The sequence below is a fragment of the Triticum dicoccoides genome, chromosome 7B, assembly GCF_002162155.2.
Source record: "Triticum dicoccoides isolate Atlit2015 ecotype Zavitan chromosome 7B, WEW_v2.0, whole genome shotgun sequence".
Classification (NCBI taxonomy): Eukaryota; Viridiplantae; Streptophyta; class Magnoliopsida; order Poales; family Poaceae; genus Triticum; species Triticum dicoccoides.
In genome coordinates this window covers 462,125,616-462,141,417 of record NC_041393.1, presented here as the reverse complement: position 1 = coordinate 462,141,417, position 15,802 = coordinate 462,125,616, and the positions used below count along the sequence as shown (strand labels likewise).

Genomic DNA, 15,802 nt, shown 5'->3' with positions numbered 1-15,802 from the left:
AGAGACAGTCGCCCGCAAGCCATCTCTGTGCAAAGCACGTCGAGGGAACCGGTCTCGCGTAAGCGTACGCGTAAGGTTGGTCTGGGTCGTCTCGTCCAACAATACCGCCGAACCAAAATATGACATGCTGGTAGGCAGTATGACTTGTATCGTCCACAACTCACTTGTGTTCTACTCGTGCATATAACATCAACATCAATAACCAGGCTCTGATACCACTGTTGGGTTTCGTAGTAATTTCAAAAATTTCCTACGCGCACACAGGATCATGTGATGCATAGCAACGAGAGGAGAGTGTTGTCTACGTACCCAACGCAGACCGACTGCGGAAGCGATGACACGACGTAGAGGAAGTAGTCGTACGTCTTCACGATCCAACCGATCAAGCACCGAAACTACGGCACCTCCGAGTTCGAGCACACGTTCAGCTCGATGACGATCCCCGGACTCCGATCCAGCAAAGTGTCGGGGAAGAGTTTCGTCAGCACGACGGCGTGGTGACGATCTTGATGAACTACAGCAGCAGGGCTTCGCCTAAACTCCGCTACAGTATTATTGAGGAATATGGTGGCAGGGGGCACCGCACACGGCTAAGGAATCGATCACGTGGATCAACTTGTGTCAACTTGTGTGTTTAGAGGTGCCCCTGCCTCCGTATATAAAGGAGCCAAGGGGGGAGGAGGCGCCGGCCAGGAGGAGGTGGCGCAGGAGGAGTCCTACTCCTACCGGGAGTAGGACTCCCCCCCCCCAATCCTATTCCAACTAGGATTCCCAAGGGGGAAAGAGGGAGAGGGGTGGCCGGCCACCTCTCCTAGTCCTAATAGGACTAGGGGAAGGGGGGAGGCGCGCAGCCCCCTTGGGCTGCCCCTTTCTCCTTTCCACTAAGGCCCATGATGGCCCATATGGCTCCCGGGGGGTTCCGGTAACCTCCCGGTAACCCGGTAAAATCCCGATTTCACCCGGAACACTTCCGATGTCCAAACATAGACTTCCAATATATCAATCTTTATGTCTCGACCATTTCGAGACTCCTCGTCATGTCCGTGATCACATCCGGGACTCCGAACAACCTTCGGTACATCAAAATGCATAAACTCATAATATAACTGTCATCGTAACCTTAAGCGTGCGGACCCTACGGGTTCGAGAAAAATGTAGACATGACCGAGACACGTCTCTGGTCAATAACCAATAGCGGGACCTGGATGCCCATATTGGCTCCTACATATTCTACGAAGATCTTTATCGGTCAGACCGCATAACAACATACGTTGTTCCCTTTGTCATCGGTATGTTACTTGCCCGAGATTCGATCGTCGGTATCCAATACCTAGTTCAATCTCGTTACCGGCAAGTCTCTTTACTCGTTCCGTAATACATCATCTCACAACTAACATATTAGTTGTAATGCTTGCAAGGCTTATGTGATGTGTATTACCGAGAGGGCCCAGAGATACCTCTCCGACAATCGGAGTGACAAATCCTAATCTCGAAATACGCCAACCCAACATCGACCATTGGAGACACCTGTAGTACTCCTTTATAATCACCCAGTTACGTTGTGACGTTTGGTAGTACCCAAAGTGTTCCTCCGGTAAACGGGAGTTGCATAATCTCATAGTCATAGGAACATGGATAAGTCATGAAGAAAGCAATAGCAACATACTAAACGATCGGGTGCTAAGCTAATGGAATGGGTCATGTCAATCAGATCATTCTACTAATGATGTGACCTCGTTAATCAAATAACAACTTATTGTTCATGGTTAGGAAACATAACCATCTTTGATTAACGAGCTAGTCAAGTAGAGGCATACTAGTGACACTCTGTTTGTCTATGTATTCACACATGTATTATGTTTCCGGTAAATACAATTCTAGCATGAATAATAAACATTTATCATGATTATAAGGAAATAAATAATAACTTTATTATTGTCTCTAGGGCATATTTCCTTCAGGAACAATCAAAATTTACAGATACGTTGGAGACGTATCAGCTCAGTGAAGATTTTTGTGTGGTTCGGATAGTTGGCGCTGTCTTACATCCACATTGATGGAGGCTTTGACTCACGAAGGGTCCAAGATCAGAGCGGTCCACAAATGGGCAACTAGCCTATTCCACCATGTCAACTAGGGTAGATCTTCACGAAGTAGGCAATATCAAAGCCCTTACAAACTTCATGGGTTGTTCATGGGTGAGTGTCCTTCATGGACCCTTTGTGGGAGAGTTCTAGATGTCCAAGTCCTTACAAACTTCTCGAGATATGGCTACTTCGTGACTGCCCTCAAAATCTCAAAGACTTCCAAGCACTTGACCGATCTAGGAGGCACACACCCTCCAAAAGTAATAATATGGAGGTTGCTTGGTGATGAATCCTTTACTCTCATGCTGCAAAAGATAATCTTATCAACACTCAAACTCTCTAAGATATGGCTATTGGATTGGAGAGGAATGAGTGGAAATCAAGAGGGAATAAGATCTTAGAGGATTGGCTTGGATGGTTGGAGTAGAAAGTTCGTTGAAATCCGCACAAGGTGGAGTTCTCTCTCAAAACATGTGATGGGAGTGAAGTTTACTTTGAATGAACTAGTGTGATAGGTGGGTGTACAAATAGGAGCGGTCAGAAATATGATTAGTACCAACTTTATTACACGGCTTAAAAGCACTAAAGTGATCAGCGCGAAAACTCTGACGTGCACAAAGGTAGCCGCTTTCAACAGTTCAGAAAGTTCGAGAAAAAATCATTCGGAGGCTTCGACGGGAACACTTCAGTTGTGACACACTCGTTGTTGTCGCCTCGGAAATTCTGAGCGATTGGCTTCAAAAATTCTAACATGGCACTAGAAAGCTTAGAAGATGCTTTGGTGATTCCAAATGGAACACTTGGAAGCTCCAAATGGAAGGGTTTTTGCAACAACTGTTTTTTGGTGAATGACTCGGTGATTCCGACTGGAAGAGCTAAAATGAGGGTTTTGGAGTTTGATCTTTAGGGAGTTTGATCTTTAAGCACATGGAGAAAAAACTCATCAAAACTGTGTAGATGTTTGTTTGATGTGTCAAATGTTTAAATTTGATGGAAATCATAGTTTTCAAGAGGAAATAAAAAATTGTGGATGTTGAGATAAGGTGACTGAGTTTACGCGTCACTTGGCGAGCCTTCAAATACATATGAAGCACTTTTCATATGCATTATGATGATTGCCATGTGGCGACTACGGTTAGAGTTGCTCTACTCACGTAGGTGTGTGGTCACACACACACGCACACACATCCATCAAGTATAAGCCTATACAATGTAGTAAGATGAGGATATTGGGCATTTTCTTCACATATTTTCCAGTTCACATTCAAATCCAATTTACAGAAAAACAATACAACAGCAAAAGGTTGTTAGAACTAGAACACCTTTTTCTAAAATTTAAAACGAGAACACCCTAATCACATATATTTGAGGGGTGTTCTGATTCAAAATTCTACTTATGTGCAAAAAAAACAGCACGTCCCGCCCAAAGGTTATCAAAACCATCACGTCGTTATCTCAAAACAAGGGGAAAAATACCATAATTCAATTCAGAGATATTTAACCGGTTCATTTATACTACAGGTAACTCTTGCTTTGCCGCACACTTTTCAGTTGTCGCATTAACTCTATTCTTTTTTCTCCCAAGGTTATTATGGCAATTCATATTTCACGCATACCGCAGAGGCTCTCGAGCAAAATGGACCCCAGAGGCGTTATTAGCTCGAGGCTTTCTTTTCTAATTTATTTTAATTTTGTAAATTATTATTTTGTTTTTTTGTTATTTTATGGATATTTTTCAAATTTATTATTATGTTTTGAAATTCAGAAATGTACTTTAAATTCATAAATGTTTTTTAAAATCATAAACAAAATTCAAATTTGTGAATGATTTTATAAAATTCATGAACATATTTTAATTTTGTGAAGATTTTTTAGTGTTCATGAATATTTTTTAATTCGCAAACTTCTACAATCCGCAAACATTTAAAATTTCTTGACCGTGTTTTAAGATTCATGAAAAACATGATATTTTCTCTCTCCATGAACAACTTTTAAATTTCTGATTATTGTCTAAATTCATGATGTTTTTCAAAAATTGTGAACATTTTTTAGAAGTCGCAAAGTATTTGTTTTGAGAGGAAGGTCGAATTGTTTGTTGTGTGGCTATATTATTGTTATCATTTATTCTCGGTGGTGGTTACGTGAGCTTCTTTATAGTCCACAAAACCAATCGACCACGAACGATGACACGCACACCGACATAACAAAAAGAGCACCATACAAGCATCATGACAGCTTGTGAACTGGCCCAAACAATCTAAACGTGCAAAATACCCGCTTATAGGTGGGCCCACTAGTGATGCCCAACACCGGACGCACTAAGAACCAACATTCCTATGGGGCTTAGAATGTTAGAACAATTTTCAAATTCGTAAGACAGTTTTTAAAGGCGAAACATTCTTTGACCAAATACAGCGGCACCTCAAACACGACGGCAGTCATAGCCTCACAAAAGGTAACAGGCTAAATTTTAACCAAAGCGAGAACGTTAGTTTCGATACTGTCATGTGGGTCCACTTGGAGTAAAAACATTGGAGCTTTCCTAGGCCTCTCTATTCCTAAGGAGCACAGGGATTCCTGACGACTCGAGTCTGATTGAAACAAGATTATACTCCGTAGCCTGACGGTGATTACAGCAAATTCCTTATTGATCCGAGTCTGGCCAAGATAAATGCCGAGACAGAAGTTATCAAAGATATACAAAGTCAGCTCGGTCCAGGAGGTTACTCAGTTAACTTGCTCACTGACCAACGTCAGCATTATTTTACAACTAGGACCTTATAAGAGCCCGGTGTCTGAATAACCAGAAGTTAAGTACTCCAGCAATTATGCACGGCGTTCTGGTAAGGAAAGCATTAGGATCACAAAAATTTAGCAGCATGATGTAGTAGCAAGCAAAAAGCTTTATGTCCAACCTCAAAATGGATGAAGACTTCAAAAGGTGGGTTTCAAAATCAACCAATCCTTTTCTTTCTTCTTTTTTTTGCGAGAACAAAATCACCCAATCCAATTGAGCATACATAGTTAATTTCACTTGTCAGGATCATTTCAATTCTCTTCACCAAGACACTGTTTCTACCCTTTAGTTTTCTATGTTTCTTAACTTACAAGTGGACTTCTCTTTTGGGGTTTGTGTCTTTGTGAAATTTCTTCTAATAAAATACCAAGTGTGTTCTCGAAAAATAAAAGGCTAAGGCCAACATACCACCGCAATAAGAAGGCCAAAAAGGCTGAGCATGTAACTGTTAACCCAGCAACCCATAATGCATTTGGAACAAAATATCAGTATTGACATAACCAAGCTGGCCTATATAACAAGTAAAGAGTAATTAACTAGGTTATCCTAATTGTGAATTCCAAACCAAGCTTTTCTAAACAAGGCCTGTATGGTGATAAAATTGTAAATACTGGCCTCTACTATGTGAACAAAAATAGGCTAGATTCTAGATCAAAGCATATATATGAAATTAAGAACAGTTTTCTTCCATACCCAAATAAGCAGCCTCAGAGAGCAAACCAGTGAATCAACACATAGCTTAGGCCACTACCAGTTTTACTTCTAATATACTAACCTGGTCAAATGGGGCTCAAAACGGACTTCACAATACGAGGGCATTCACAAAGAATTTATAGCATAAAATTTAGTAAACCAGAGACATATCGTAATCTCGTTATCATATAACTGGAAGAACAATAAACTTGACCGCAGCATAACTAGAAAAGCACTAGTAAGTACTTCTCCCCTGCATATTTAAAATCGTTTGAATCAAAGAGGCCCTCAGAGTTGGGACTTGAGACCCAATATATCAAGTCATCCAATCAAATGATGGGAAGAAAGTGTGTGTACGCTATGTGCTACATGAATCCAAACTGAACTAAAGAAGTGACTACTGTGAATTTAGATATTCCGCTAACAACAGAGTAAGTGTGCAACTACCAAACATACATTAAATTAAGTGTCATTCCTTAACTCTGATATGACCTGTTATAATCGCTATAATACACGCCAAGCAAACAAAACCCAAGATGACAAACCGTCTTGCATCTTGCACATGCGCGGAGTTATTTTGGTAACACCACTATTGCGACCATATCTAGACTAGATTTTACTTTCTAATAAGATTAAACTGCCTGTAAACTATAGAAACAGGAAATTTGGTATCAAGGCATATTTTAGTAAGACCTTTGCAAAATCAGTAAATCACAATACACTGAGGGCGCCTGCCATGCAAATGCAAGAATAGTTTAATGACCTGGCAAGCCCTCTAAGATTTCCAAGCTGAAAAAACTACCATCATTTTTTCCCAATACAATACATGGATAGCATTTATCAGTTTATGAAATGGATATATCTAACATTGCGGTTTACTGAAATCACCACGGAGGGGTGGAACCCTTTCTCGCCGAAGGAGACCGTGATCCCAAGCCTGGGTCCGTTGAAAACCTTGTCTTCGGGGTGCCTGCAGATGGGGTCGACCCTCTGTAACTTGCACGGAGAGACTCATCAATGGTTCGTGTGGATTTTGCAATGGCATTCCTCACAAACTTCTGTGCTGCAGGAGACAGATTCCTGGGGCTTGCACTGCCTCCTCTCACAGGCGATGGCAGTGGTGGCTTGTGAAACATATGTGTCCGTGCCTTTATCTTCTTCGCAGCATCCCTGGACAGCAGGTGTGCCTTCACATCTCGTACAGGTGGAGGTGGGATCTTGAAATGTGACCTCTCACTACCCCCTGGTGTCTCGTCAGGATCCAACCTCAGTGGTGTTCCATCAATCTCACCCCATGTCATGAACGGAGACTCGTCCACACCAGGTGCTGGCGATGGTGTCTTCACAAAACTGTACCCATTGTCTGCTTTCTTCCCTGATTCAATGTAAAACGGGTTTGGTGTCTTCCTTAGATCCTCCAAATCATACTTCTTTCCTTTGTCGGGATCATTGTACGCCATTCCTCCAGGAGTGGATCCTGCAACTAGAGCATACAGTATGGCGGCTGCCTCCTCCTCTTTGGGTCTCCCGTCTTCAGCAAGAGCCTTCCCATGTAACCTGGTGTTTGACTTGTCGATCTCCTTGGTGAGCCCCTTTAGCCGCACGGCAAGCTCCTCATCAGTGAGCGGCGCTTCCCCTCGGTCGGCCGGGTGGTACATGAGAAGGTTCTTGGCCGTAAACTTGGCACCCTCCAACGTGCTTGGTGGCTGCCCAGATGTACCATAACCATCAGTTATTCTGTCGCGCTTAGCATCCTCCAACAACTGTTTATCCGCCACCTCGCCAGGCTCCAGGAGGTGGGCATAGCGCTCGCGGCGGCGGTGGTTGACCTTCTCGAGGATGCGCGAGAAGGACTCGTTGTCCTCACTGGTGTAGCGGCGGAAGAAGTCGTCAAGCGAGAGCGCGGCAGAGACGTCCTCGTCCTCCTCCTCGGGGTCGCCTGCGGTGGAGGGGGCGACGGCAGGGGTCGCGAGGAAGGACGGTGAGCGGAGCGCGGTGGAGGTGGCGGGCGTCGGGGTGGGGAGGGGCCCGTTGCGCTGGAGACGGCGGCGGCGGTCGAGGATCTTGAGCTGGGCGTCGCGGAGGAGGAGCGGGTCCCGGGAGCGCACGGCCTGGAGCCAGTCGAGGCGGTCGCGGAGGCGCGGGAGGTCGGGGAAGAAGTCGCGCTCGATGATGCGCTCGATGGCGACGACGTAGCTGTCCTCGTCGAGCACCTCCGGGCGGCGTCGCTTGGAGGAGGTGGTGGCGAGGGTGGACGCCGAGGCGGAGGCGGAGGACGGGGTGGGGGAGGCGGGGCGAGGGGTGGACGAGGCGGGGGAGGGCGACGGGGTGAGCTGGCGAGGGGAGTGGCCGGGAGAGCGGAGCATCGCGCCGGCGGCTCTTGGGCTAGGGTTAGGTGTTGGGGAATTGGGGATCGGGGAGAGGAAGAAGGCGAGTTCTGTTTCGCAGTTGAGATGAGTTGGTTTTGGGGTGGGTTTTCCCAGACCGGCGCCAGGCAAATATTGACGCGTCAAACCATCAAAACCGACCGAATTGGAATCCTATGAGGTAAAACAATTTGGCAGATTAAATTGGAGTGCCCAGAGGGTGCTTGGATCCAAAGACTTATTTTAGTCTGACTAAAAATAATCTCTTTAAGGCTTAATTTGGATGCTAGGGGAGCTATTCCCAGGGAAGAGCCTCCGGGATGAAATCATCTTATGCAAACTGACATCCTGTGGAAGATCAGCACCTTCATTTGGTCGACGGTAGACCTGGGAAGCCCAAAATGGGAAACAAAAAACTGAAGAAGCGGAGAGCTAAGTTTTCGATTAGATGTCTAGTTGTTGTTCGTCGGAGGAGACAGGAGCCACGAGGGTAGTCCATCTCGCGGAAGTACAACACCTGGGTAGAAGGGGGGGGGGCGCCGGCGGCGGAGTGAGAAGCTCCTGGTTGAAGGGACGGGTAGTCGCGGAGAAGCTCGGGAGGATCTGAGTCAGCGTCATCGGCTCATCGCTTCTCGTGGATTTCCTGCCCGGCCTGTTGAGATCAGGAAATTGCTCCCGGGGAACGGCCGTGGAAAGGGCGGGGGTCCCTCCCGATAGTGCGCTACCAAATGGCGCCTTGGGCGGCCCAGGGCGAAGTCGGCCCGTGGCTTCCTCCCCCAGGGAAAAGGCTGGGATCCCCCGGGATACACTGCAACCAAATGAGGCCTAAGAGGCTAAAGTTTCAAGCACCCCTAACTAAAGAGGGGCTAAAACTAGTCTTGAGACTAAATTTTTTTAGTCAGGGGTACCCCTACTAAAATGTGGATTAGTCCTCTTTCTCCTCATTTAACTCCTCTCCTTTAACACAGGCGAGTTCTGAATTGAAGGATTTGGAGGATAATAAATGCTCATTAACTTGATTTTAGTCTCTTTAGTATTTGGATCCAACCATGGGTGAGACTAGCAAGCTTTAGTTCCACTACTTTTAGTCATGGGACTAAAACGTATCCAAGCACCCTCTGAGACGTCTTATATTTAGAAACAGATAGTGTAGAATGATATGAATGATGAAACCGGTTCTTTTCTTTCTTGGTATAATTGAACCTATTATTATGTGAATTTTGTCGATCAAGAATGTGCCCTAAGCATTTTTGGCCTCTTTTGATTTAAAGATATTCCATTGATTTTTTTATGACTTCTTTATGATTATCGTTTGATGCGTACATAGATTGATTGAAAACTTTAGGATTTTCTCATAAGGATTCATTCGGACTCTATTCATGTGGTTTTTTCTATTATTGCGTTTTAAAAATTCTGCAAACCAAAATTGGCAAAGTTGGCATGTATGTGATAGTGGCTTGACAGCCCATTATGAGTACACGCGTCAACATGTGCGGTTGGCATAAAGAGAAAACAAAATTTGCGCACCTTTGACAATTATTTAGTTGGTTGGTCCAGTAATGACGGCCGTTTTTATCAAAATAGTTGAACAAATTATTATACATTACACAGTGAAACATGTTGGGGGTATCCAGACCATCTTTCTACATGGTAGTGCTCTTTGCGGGGAACTTCACGCATGGAAGATTGAACATCAAAGTGACAACCTCAGTTGTTGGTGGGCTTCAACTCTCGTCATTTTTTGTTAAATTTATATAAAACCCACTACTTTTATAGACTAACTCACTGAAATCTTCTAAAGGTAGCATATTCTCCTCTTTTTTATGCCTTCCACGCATGAAACTTCAAAGATAAAAGAAAGAGATTGCACAAAGAGGAATATTCAAAGGAAGGGAACATTGGGTGTAGGAACATGGCGTCCTATGTGGTGTAGCTATGTGTCAAAGCGACCAAGTGATGTCAAACAAGTGTACGGGTTCAACAGTGATATTTTTAATAAGTAAAGATATCGATCCCGCAATGAGCGGAAGGCATTGGTAAGTATAAAAATATCAATCCTTCACTCCAAGTGATGAAAGGTGTTGTGATGAAGTGATTTGTGATGTTGGAATTTCAAGGTAATAATAATAATAAAGTAAACAAATGCAGCCAAACCAAGATAGTACACCATCCGGCCCAAAAAACAAAGGAAACAAATAAAACAAGTTGAACATAAAGAAATGTGTGATGATAAATATGACAACCTGAAACTCTAATCAATTTAACACTGACAAGTAATGACGATAATTTTGATTTACACCAGTTGTGTGGGTGATGAAATTCTTGATGGAGATGGTGAAGATGACTTGGATTAATATGTTCCTCTTGATGCTCCAATGATGGTGATAATGATTTATTTGAATTCCCCAGTCGGAGGGGTCAGATATGGCCGGAAATAACCCTCCAAAAAGGACACGAGATTTTTGCCTTTAAAGTGCAACAGAAATGTGGTGATATGGATTCTTTCACCCACATAGCATCATGCCTATTGCAAAAACTTGATTTGAATTCACGAGGGTTTCGGGCACCCTAGGTGAAGTATCTGTTATTAGATGAGACATATGTCAGTCTATTAAAACTATGAATTTACCGCCTTTATAACATGATCCAACATCTTTAAATTCATTATACTCTCCAAGTTTGAAGCTCTCTCGGTCAACTGGGATGTCCAACTTTGAATTTGGTCAAGATTTTGACGGGGTGAACAAATCTACGACAACCAATTTGACATCGTCTAAAAAGAGAAGTACTAACATGCAACACATTCCCATTGATATAGTACAAGCAACCACCAGTGCAACATGCGTGTAGGTCAATTAGCAGATACCACAAAATCACACCATCAGGAAAGGGCCTACCAAAACACCACATTATAAAATAAGAAAACACACTCCATCGTCTCCCACGTGTGTCGAACCTTTTTGTGCGTGTGTGGAATCCTAATAACACCGGCAGCGTAGTGAAGCACGTCGAGCCCTTCTAGTTTGCTATGTTTTGTCATGAGAAAGTTTATTGGTCGTAACACAAACCTATATTTTATTTATGTGACACTACTGCTTCGAGAGATGCTACTAGTGAACTTATGAACTCTGGTTCGATTTCTCCGCATAATAAACTCTCCAAGCTGCTTTTATACAAAATTTTGTTTTCAATTATAAATTATTCCTAAAATACTTAAATACTTCCAAACACACTATAGGTTCATAACTTCTCGCAAACTAGAATCTAGTGAGCTTGAGAACCACACTAGAAAACATTGGGGCACAAGGTATTTATTAACTAGTTTGACAATGCTTTTTAACTGAGGCCAAGGATGCTGCCTCTAGTTACTGATACCTTGGTGTATAAACACGAGTGAAAGTATTACCTGATGTAAATTTCTACACACACAAACCCAACAACTATTATATATCAACAATCATTAGAGCAGCAATTATGCAACCGGATGCAGATTCCTACCTCCCTTGCACCACTGCATCCATTTGCTAGTCAAGGCATCGAGAACGTGCCATGAAGTATATTGTTTTTCTCTATTTTTTTCCATTTTTATGATAGTGTAGCTTAATACCTTAAATTGACAACTTTTTGTTACAAAACCTAGTCGAGAGGGCCAAGTGCTCTTGTAATTTAATGAAGAACCAATGGCCTAGTCTATAAGAAAAAAACATAAAACCTAATGATTAATTGATCAGAGGACAACCATACATTGCTTAAACCCCATCAAGGATCATGCAATCCCTGACTCGAAACTAGACTCCACCACCAAACTCAACCAACTAACAAGGCCCAACAAGACCTAGAGCAGGTGTGAACGAAGCTCTTAAAAAATTCCTCCTATTGGGGCAAATCTTGCACCCATAGTAACTCACACAACAACTCCATTGAACACCATGTGAGGGGACCCGTCCATCCTAAAAACCACCATCACCATACTGGATCAACATAACCATGATCTACAGTAGAGGCGAACTCATCGACAATGCCTTCAAGGAGGAGAAAGACATCCACATACGCCATCGTCACTAGACATCCGCGACCATGCCACCGCAATCAGCGTGAGCAACACGTGTTGCACCATGCCTTCCGGTAAGCGTGCATCGGTGTCGCCCGTGAGGCCGAGCTCCGGGGCGAATGGGCTGCTGATGAGCCGTTGAGCTCCAACTCTAACTAGCCACCCCTCAGATCTTGAAGGCCAACGTAGTGCCTATCTATGTATGTACTCAAGTAATGTACGAAAATTCCTCTTCTCGACACTTTTCATGGTCTAAAAATGTTTGCTATGCACATGAACTATCATGTAAATTTTACCATTATATATATGAACTAACAAGTTTCAAGTGTTTGATGTTGATCTTGCCAAGTTTGTTAAAAATCAATGCCAAAGAGAAGCACAAAATTTCATTATATGCAAATAAAAAATGAAATGAAAGATAATTCTTTTTTAGGCTTGGATATGGCAAACTAAGTTTTGCCAAAAAAGGCTTTCGCCCCGCTTTATATATAAAAGCAAACCGCCCAAGCCAAGCATCCAACAAGGTTCACAATGCACACACACGCAAGGTCCACACACATACATAGTATCAAATGAGGTTAATGCTGAGGGCACAACTCAACAAGCCCTGGAAGCAAAAGAGCACACACACACGCACAGCCGCTCGAAACAGCCGGCCTAATCGGGCTCCGGTGGAGGGGCGGTAGTGGATGCGCCACGCGGAAGGCCGTCGCACGAAGGTCGGTGAGGAGGGTGTCGATGGCGTCCCAGTCGTCCTGGGTGCGGCTAAGCGGCCACCAAAGCTACAGGTAACCACACAGTTTAAAGATTGCGTCAGCCGCACGTCAAAGAGGAACTTTTTGAATGACAAGCTTGTTGCGCATGGTCCAAAGCGTCCAGGCAAGGACCCCAACACACAGCCACCTAATGTAGCGGTTCCGGGGACGGGGGCTTGGATTTCGACTAACAGGTCTGGGAAGTTGGTGTTACACCAATGTCCATCGATCGTCTCGCGGAAGCAAGACCACACGAATTGGGTTGTAGAGCAGGAGAAGAAGATGTGATTAGCATCCTCCATCGTGCCGCAGAGGGGGCATCCCATCTCTTGGCCATTACTATTGGGGAACATAGCATGCAATTTCAAAAAAATTCCTACGCTCACGCAAGATCTATCTAGGAGATGCATAGCAACGAGAGGGGGAGAGTGTGTCTATGTACCCTCGTAGACCGTAAGCGGAAGCGTTTGACAACGCGGTTGATGTAGTTGAACTTCTTCTAGCTCCGACCGATCAAGTACCGAACGTACGGCACCTCCGAGTTCTGCACACGTTCAGCTCGATGACGTCCTTCGCCCTCTTGATCCATCAAGATGTCGAGGAAGTAGATGAGTTCCGTCAGCACAATCGCATGGTGATGGTGATGGTGAAGTGATCCGCGCAGGGCTTCACCTAAGCACAGCGAGCATATGACCAAGGGTGTAAACTGTGGAGGGGGCACCGCACACGGCTAACAATTGATGTTGTCTCTCTCTTGTAGGTGCCCCCTCCCCACATATATATATATATAGGTTGGAGGGGAGGAGAGGCAGCCAAGGGGGCACCCCCAAGTAGGAGGAATCCTACTTGAGGTCCTCTCCCAATTCAGCCAACCCCCCTCTCCTATTCCTATTCGGAGTAGGAAGGGAAGAGGGGGGAGGGGGAATCCTATTCCCCTTTTCCCTTCCTCCTTCTCCTTTCCTTCTCCAATTTGGCCAGCCCATATGGGGGGGGGGGGGGGGCGCACCAGCCCCTTTGTGGCTGGTGTGTTTCCCCTCTTGGCCCATAAGGCCCATATCTTTTGCCAGGGGTGCCCGGAACCCCTTCCGATGACCCGATACGTACCCGGTTCTTCCTAAAACACTTCCGGTGTCCGAATACCATCGTCCTATATATCAATATTTACCTCTCAACCATTTCAAGACTCCTCGTCATGTCCGTGATATCATCTGGGACAACATTCGGTCACCAAATCACATAACTCGTATAATACAATATCTTCATCAAACGTTTAAGCATGCGGACCCTACGGGTTTGAGAACTATGTAGACATGACTGAGACACCTCTCCAGCCAATAACAAATAGCGGAACCTAGATGCTCATATTGGCTCCCACATACTCTACAAATATCTTTATCGGTCGAACCGTTATGACAACATACGTTATTCCTTTTTTCATCGGTATGTTACTTGCCCGAGATTCGATCGTCGGTATCTTCATACCTAGTTCAATCTTGTTACCAGCAAGTCTCTTTACTCGTTCCATAATACATCATCCTGCAACTAACTCATTAGTCACTTTGCTTGCAAGGCTTCTTATGATGTGTATTACCGAGAGGGCCTAGAGATACCTCTCCGATACTCGGAGTGACAAATCCTAATCTTGATCTATGCCAACCCAACAAACACCTTCAGAGATACATGTAGAGCATCTTTATAATCACCCAGTGACGTTGTGACATTTTATAGCCCACAAGGCATTCCTCGGGTATCCGGGAGTTGCATAATCTCAACAGTCGAAGGAATATGTATTTGACACGAAGAAAGCAATAGCAATATAACTGAATGATCAATATGCTATGCTAACGGATGGGTCTTGTCCATCACATCATTCTCCTAATGATGTGATCCCGTTTATCAAATGACAACACATGTCTATGGTTAGGAAACTTAACCATCTTTGATCAACGAGCTACTCTAGTAGAGGCTTACTAGGGACACAGTATTTTGTCTATGTATCCACACATGTATCAAGTTTCCGGTTAATACAATTCTAGCATGAATAATAAACATTTATCATGAAATAAGGAAATATAAAATAATAACTTTATTATTGCCTCTAGGGCATATTTCCTCCAGTCTCCCACTTGCACTAGAGTCAATAATCTAGTTCACATCGCCATGTGATTTAACACCAATAGTTCACATCTTTATGTGATTAACGCCCATAGTTCACATCGCCATGTGACCAACACCCAAAGGGTTTACTAGAGTTAATAATCTAGTTCACATTGCTATGTGATTAGCACCCAGAGAGTACTAAGGTGTGATCATGTTTTGCTTGTGGGAGAAGTTTAGTCAACGGATCTGTCACATTCAGATCCGTATGTCTTTTGCAAATTTCTATGTCTACAAAGCTCTACATGGAGCTACTCTAGCTAATTGCTCCCACTTTAAATATGTATCCAAATTAAGACTCCGAGTCATCTGGATCAGCATTAAAGCTTGCATCGACGTAACCCTTTACGACGAACTCTTTATCACCTCCATAACCGAAAAACATTTCCTTAGTTCTCTTTAAGGTAACTAAGGAAAATTTTGACCGCTTTCCAGTGAACTATTCCTGGATCACTATTGTACCCCCTTGCCAAACTCATGGCAAGGTACACAATAGGGTTGGTCCACAATATGGCATACTTTATAGAACCTATGGCTGAGGCATAAGGAATGACTTTCGTTCTCTCTTTATCTTCTGTCGTGATCGGGTTTTGAGTCTTTACTCAACTTCACACCTTACAATACAGGCAAGAACTCCTTCTTTGGCTGATTCATTTTGAACTCCTTCAAAATCTTGTCAAGGTATGTTCTCATTGAAAGTCTTATCAAGCGTCTTGATCTGTCTCTATAGATCTTGATGCCCAATATGTAAGCAACTTCATCGAGGTCTTTCATTGAATTTTTTATTCAAGTATCCTTTTATGCTATCCAGAAATTTTATATCATTTCCAATCAACAGTATGCCATCCACATATAATATCAGAAATGCTAGAGAGCTCCCACTCACTTTCTTGTAA

The 15,802-nt window shown here is 43.8% G+C and overlaps 1 protein-coding gene across 1 annotated transcript; it reads right to left on the bottom strand.

The window, feature by feature from the left end:
- Positions 1-6,233: 6,233 nt before the first annotated feature.
- On the bottom strand, positions 6,234-8,025 carry LOC119337537 (splicing factor ESS-2 homolog). Its single transcript, XM_037609703.1, has one exon. It carries the CDS (start codon positions 7,941-7,943, stop codon positions 6,462-6,464), a length of 1,482 nt encoding a protein of 493 aa, XP_037465600.1. The 5' UTR covers positions 7,944-8,025; the 3' UTR covers positions 6,234-6,461.
- Between the last annotated feature and the right edge of the window lie 7,777 nt (positions 8,026-15,802).